At 44.0% G+C, this 6,804-nt stretch overlaps 1 protein-coding gene across 1 annotated transcript in view; it reads left to right on the top strand.

The window, feature by feature from the left end:
- The first annotated feature begins 200 nt into the window (after window positions 1–200).
- Window positions 201–6,804, top strand: part of LOC117416186 (mitogen-activated protein kinase kinase kinase 10-like) — a 47,605-nt gene continuing 41,001 nt past the window's right edge. The window contains exon 1 of the mRNA XM_034027262.3: window positions 201–3,119. Within this exon, the coding sequence (XP_033883153.3) occupies window positions 2,321–3,119 (799 nt within the window). The 5' untranslated portion in view covers window positions 201–2,320. The remainder of the gene's footprint in view (window positions 3,120–6,804) is intronic.

The following is a 6,804-nucleotide window of genomic DNA, read 5'->3' as shown; positions in this document are numbered from 1 at the left end:
CGCAGAGCCTTCCTGTTGCGTCTCTCTCACCTGCTAGCTTTCCCCCGGCTCCACGGCAGCCAATGGCAGGCCACGGACTGTCAGCACCTCGGCCAATCAGAGTTTACATCGCCCTCAGAAACTGTGGCGTAAAAACCACGCCCTCCTTATCAGGTCTGAAGGGCTGTCATTTGAGACAAGCATTCTTGCTCATTTTATTTCATGAAGTATTCAAGTGACGCCTTTCCAAAATAACAGAAAGATCAATATTATTACCAATAATCTAGCAACAACGGAAAACTTGAGCAACACAGACCATTAGCACCACGGCAGCCGCAATCCCGTTTTATTTACGGAAATGCTTGGTGGACTATAGCAGGTGCTCCGACATCCGGAAAAGCAGGAAATTGACAGGCGAGCGAGCATATTCAGCAGGTGTAGCGCATTCCTGCACATCATAATACTGTCAGAGTGCAACCTGCGAATTGGGGACTGCTGTAGCATTATACACGGCAAGCCTGGTGTTGGGCATGGAGCTGTTGTATCCGAGGTCCACCTGTCAGTTGAATTAAACATTTTCTAGTTGTACGTTTTTCTTCACGACCACGGCATCCAGGAAGCTTTTTTTTTTCTTTCTCTCTCTCTCTCCTCTGTCCCGTTGTTGCATTGGACTACACTCCCAGCATGCACTGCCAGGGCCGGTGTATTTGGATACAGTGCAAGCAGCAGCAGCTGACAGTTTAGGAGAGTGAATGGAGCATTGGAATAATATACTGCATACAGTCATAGAGGGGGATTGTAAACGAACTGCAGCACACACACAGCAGAGAATATCATATTGAAAACTCCAATCTTGGTTTGAAGAAAATACAAATATGTACGATGCAGTTGTAAAAATGTGAGTGTGCAATAGGAGTTTTGTTTTTTTTTTGCAACAGCGTGAACGTTGTTAATCGAGGCAGTGGGTGAGCTGGCGACAGAATCGGCAGTAATCGTTGTTGAATTATTGTCATGAAGATGGTGGATCCGTGGTATGCCTGCTGGTTAAATCGAGGGATAAACACAACACTACCGATGGATTGTATTTCAACTTCGCCAAGGAAACAAAGGGTCCACCTTTCAGATTCCTGTCTGGGTTGGGATAACCAATAAACAGTCAATACGGACTGCAGATTTCCGTGTAGCGAAAGGCGTTTGGAAAAAAGAAAGCTTTTTTGATCTTATCATAACAATACAGTATAGGAATGCTTAGCTGTTGTGAGGTGAGAGAAAAAACAAATCTGGTATTGCAAAAACACTGGAATAGTGATATATGCATTTATTTATTAATTTTACCTTCCACTGCAGCACCAAATTAAGCAGGTATAAAATCTCAGGGACAGATTGGAGGTCTGAAAAAGATGAAAACTGTAATATTTCTTGTTTTAGTTGCAACGCACAAAACCTGTGAAAAAGGGAAATGCAAGGAAGGAATATCTGCAGTTCTGAGTAGGGCTGCTTCTATTACGTTTTTTTAAAGAGATTTTGCTAAAATAAGAAGAAATCATTATTGCATTATACTGAAAAACTACATAGAAATGGTAATGAAATGCCGATATTAGATAACCGAACCTTTAAGATTATTTTTAAAACAATGACAAGGATAGGACGTGACAGGGAGAAATCTTTTGAATTGAGTATTTGTATATGGCTGCTGCAGTTAATATTATAGAAAGCTGTTGAAAAAAATTCTAGTGTAAGAGAACAAGAAACGATGCAGTATATTAAGAGGGCCAATGACTCATGTGCAATTTAAAATGAAATAATTTATTATAAAAAAGTTTTATAATTTATATGAATGTATTTCAGTGGCATTTCAGGATATTGCAAGCTTGTATTTGTAGTGCATTATAGATTGTAATTTAGTATTGGTAAAGTCCTGTATCATATTGTTTTCCTTTGTGTACAGAGTAGCTTTAAACATCTGCTTTTAAATACAGCATAACATGTGCAATTTCTCTTTAAACAATAAGCCAAGGATTGAGCCTGCAGGCATGAATGGAATACTGTGTGTTCCTTGTTTAACCCCTCGAGTTCGTCCTGCAAATTGAAGGAGGCAGCAGGGAACCTAGTGGATACTTTCAATTGACACCTCAACCACAGCAAAGACAACTGCACACTAAACAATGGGATTCTCCTCGGTGGATGTGTAGACACCCTCCTCCAATAATAATCTCACTTGTAATAATGGAACGATTTCTAACGTGTGTCCATTATTTCTGTTGAAGTCCCCTCACTGGATTCTCAGAGACATGTGCAATCTAATTTATTTGCACCCTAACCCAGCAGGCTCATTGTCACGATGGCTAATAAAATGAGCTGTAATAGTGGGGGCAGCATTAACAAGCACGATCAACAGCATGGGGATGGGACTTCGAGTACGACTGAAAATGGCAGTTGTAATTCGTCCACCTTTTCCTTCAGTTCACCGGACCACCCCCAGCACACCGGCCCCAGCGCTCTCTGGACTGCGGTGTTTGACTACGAAGCGACAGCCGATGAAGAGCTCACCCTCTGCAGAGGGGACCTGCTGGAGGTGCTGTCCAGAGACTCCAATGTGTCCGGGGACGAGGGCTGGTGGACGGGCAAAATCAAGGACAAAGTCGGCATCTTCCCCAGCAACTACGTCATCTGGGATCCCAACTACACCAAAATCCACGGCAGTTTAATGAAAGAGTGCCCCTTACCTCTGGAGATTGATTTCCAAGAGCTGCGTTTGGAAGAGATTATCGGGGCTGGCGGCTTCGGGAAAGTTTATAAAGGCATCTGGCGAAGTGAGGAGGTGGCGGTGAAAGCAGCCAGGCAAGATCCGGACGAGGACATCAGTGTGACCGCAGAGAATGTCCGGCAGGAGGCCAAGCTGTTCTGGATGCTCCGGCACCCCAACATCATTGCGCTGAAAGGGGTGTGTCTGAAGGAACCCAATCTTTGCCTGGTGATGGAGTATGCCCGTGGAGGGGGTCTTAACCGAGCCCTCTCTGGCAAAAAGGTGCCCCCGCGGGTGCTGGTGAACTGGGCTGTGCAGATAGCCAAAGGGATGAGCTACCTTCACAATGAGACCATCGTGCCCATCATTCACAGAGACCTCAAGTCCAGCAACAGTAAGTACATAATAGTCATTATTCATCAAATGGCAACTGTTTTATTTATTCTCTGGCCTTGGGAGAGGAGATGTATACTGGTGCAAATGGAGATTATCCATGATAACCCCATCTTGACCTGTCCTCCAGCGTGATGTTGAAAGATCTTGATCTCCAAATACAGGGTCTGGCCTTTCCTCTTGGGCACCAGCAAGTCATTTTACATAGTCACCTGTGCAGCCACCACATTGAAATGACTTTTGATCCCTTCCTAAATATTTCTTGAGTGAGCAAGAAAGTGGGAATCAACAGGCCCTGCTTCTAAAATGTTCTTTCGACACCATTGAAGCTGTGATGCACTAAAGACATTTTTGGGGGATTTTTTTTATGGTTTTACAATCTAACTTTTTCTTTTGATGGTCTGAAGCATTTGAAAAGTGAATTGCAGAGCAAGGTGCCGTTTATTGAAACAAATATTTAAAGCAATTGGTGATAATGGGAACAAAACTAGTACTAGCAGGGCTAGTGACGGGATTCTTTATTTTAGCCATGCCCTAGAAACATGAAACAGAATCTCAGATTGCAATAGTAATGAATTTCACATCACCTTCTAGGCTGTATCCAAACATGGCAAATGACGCGGGTCACGTGACGCCATAAGAAAACAGCATTGTAAAGGTCCTAAGTATAACCTGAGCCACTAAAATACTAGCATAATAGACACCTTGACTAGCCACAGCCCTCTCTGATCCTGCTTTGTTTCCAGTACATTTCTGTGTGTATAGAAAGTGGATTTAAAATATTTGGATCAGGACCTCTAATGGATGGGTGTAAAAGTTTTCATGGTTCTTCCAGTACTGTATACCATTTTGAAATTCATTTTCCAGTAACGCACACTGGTCTCTTTCAAACCGAAGGCATACTGTTTGTCATTACTCTGAAACGCGGCGTAGTGCAGCGCTTTGGAGACTGACATGACGTTCTGTTGTAACAGATACTGTAAGAATTATGCTGCATGGAAGTTTCAGGATTTTTGATGCTTTTCAGTGAGCCCATTGCAGAGGCACAGCTCAGGTAAACAGTCCATACAGTACACTTGAATAAGGGTATCATAAAGCTTAACTCTGTGGATGTCTTTTTCCACTTATTTGCTCCCTTTTCCTAAGGTTTTTCAATCACAATCCTTTTTAGTACAGTAATCCGTTGCGTATTCACCCTAACCGTTTATCCTCCATGATCAAGCTCTTCAGCAACGTTAGTTTATTACTGAACAGAGAAGATTAGTTCAGAGATTGTAGATCCCGGAGTTTTCGTACACTGTGTTGTATGTGCTCCGTGCGCTGCCATTGCTGGTAGTGTCACGTAAGCTGTTCAGTGTGTTGATACTGTAGCGCAGGGGGGGGGGGGCAGCTGATTTGCAAGACAATGTGGAAATGGACCTGATTATGGATTGGGGAAGGGGATAGGAGTGCTATGTAAATAATGTGTGTTTGTAAACTGTGTTATTCTTCAGATCTGTTAGCGTTCACTGTGTGTTTTGGTGCTTGTGTGACTGTGAGACACTGCCTGTGTGTGAGTGTGTCACTGAGAGGGGTGGGAGCAGGTCTGGCACGACCAGTCAGAGATAGGGAGTGTTGGACCAGTGAGTGAGGAAGGGGGAGGGACTTGGGTGTGTGTGAGGAGATGACAGTTTGAAAGAGAGAAGCAGGATCTGGCGGTGGGAGAATTGAGAGAGAGAGTTGAGAGGTTGAGTTTGCGAGGAAGAGGAGAGGAATGAGAGCCATTGTTCACTAAAAGCTAAAAAAATAATAAATACAGTGGTTTCCTACTGCTTTGAACCGCAACTGTGGTCTGTCTGATTAAACCCTGGAAACCCCGCAGCTCAGCGCTACAGTATGTCAATAAATCCTGTTCACCTGCGGGGGGCGTATCAACTTCAACCTCCGTCTCGATCTCCTGCCTGTCACTCAGCAGCGAATTTATGTATCCACACGGCAGACGGATCACAAGCATTAATACCCTGTGTCTGTCTAAACAAGGGATTTAGGGGAGCTCCCTAATAAAAGCCGAATCTCAAAACAGTAATAATATAGTACAGTAATTGTTACAGCTGTGTATAATGGTATTTAAAACAGGATTAATCCACCTTTTTACATATCCGCCTTGACTCTGGTCCCACCGCAGTCGGATATGCGATATTACTATATTACATACAACCTGTAATATAAAAAGCATCTTCATTAAGCATATAACATTAAGACTACATCACCGCCCAAACTCCTTTGGGACACGGCTTACCAATAGCCATCCGTGGTGTGTGGGTCAGCGAGGAGGACAGTAATGGACAGCACTGTGAGAGCATCACCTCACAGTACTGCTCAAGTGCATCTCAGACATTCTCTAGCAGCTGTGCTCATGTGTGCTGAAGAGACCTGCTAGTTTTGATAAATATATTTGGCTACTCTCCTCTAAGGCTCTAGCCACACTTTCCCAGATGCGGGAATAGCTGGTCTAGTGTGGTTACCCACAAGCCTCCTCCAGGATGGTTGCTAAACTTGGGTCTCTAGTTTTTTTGTTTGTTTCTTTGGGACAGACCCACAAGGGCAAGTCCCTCAAACAAGTTATCGGCCCAGGCGTGCCATTCTAGATGGGATGTGAAGGGGCCTTGTTTAATACGAAGCAGGTACGGATCTTGCTCTGGCTGTGAAAGTGAGGTTTGAGAAGGTCACTCAATGCCTGTTTGCAAGACGGTTTTCCCTTCACGTTTTCATGGGACCCCACGCATGGAATTTCTGCTACAAACTGCAAAGCAAACGTTTACAGCTCCACCGATTTTACAGCTCCACTGTTTCTGCAGACGACAGCACGTGTTTCAGTTCTAGCAGTGATTGATTAATTGTGGAATGAGAAATATGTCATTGTCTTGTAGACTGAAAAACAGTAAGATGTTGTTCGGATGCACAGAGCTTGTTTGTTGACACCATTGTCATTGTTAATTGTTAACAAGGCGACCATGTGACCTTCGTGTATCTGCTTTATGTGTGCAGGCATGCCTGCCCTGCCCTGGCTCAACGTCACCACTCAGGCCTCTGCCCTCAAGTGGTGTAATGCTATATAGATATGTTATGACATTAAATTGTGGTTTAGCTTGTAGCAAATCATATTTTTCCATCATTTGAAAATTTAAAGAATGTGTACATCCTGAGTTACTGCCTCTCAGTGGTAAGAAGGGTAAACCGGCAGGGACTGGAGTAGTGGTTAGGGCTCTGGACTCTTGACAGGAGGGTCGTGGGTTCAATCCCTAGTAGAGGACACTGCTGCTGTACCCTTGAGCAAGGTACTTTACCTAGATTGCTCCAGTAAAAACCCAACTGTATAAATGGGGAATTGTATGTAAAAATAATGTGATATCTTGTAACAATTGTAAGTCGCCATGGATAAGGGCGTCTGCTAAGAAATAAAAATAAATAATAATAATAATCACACTACAGCGGACCCTGCCAGCCAAGTGCCTGCAGGGCTGGCCTCCAGGGGTGATCGTTCATTGACATCCGCTCTCGAGCTCCTGGGTGTAAAGAGACGATTGGACTGGCTGTGCGATCGGAGGGCGTCCACTGACCTTTAGTGCTCCTGAGCTGAGTGGCTGTAATTGACATTCTAAATTGGGGAGAAAATCTGGTAATATAGGGGGTCACAGAACACTGAG

Source organism: Acipenser ruthenus, chromosome 7 (assembly GCF_902713425.1).
Source record: "Acipenser ruthenus chromosome 7, fAciRut3.2 maternal haplotype, whole genome shotgun sequence".
Classification (NCBI taxonomy): Eukaryota; Metazoa; Chordata; class Actinopteri; order Acipenseriformes; family Acipenseridae; genus Acipenser; species Acipenser ruthenus.
Note: the sequence above shows the minus strand (reverse complement) of the source record. Positions and strands in the feature narration are given on the sequence as shown.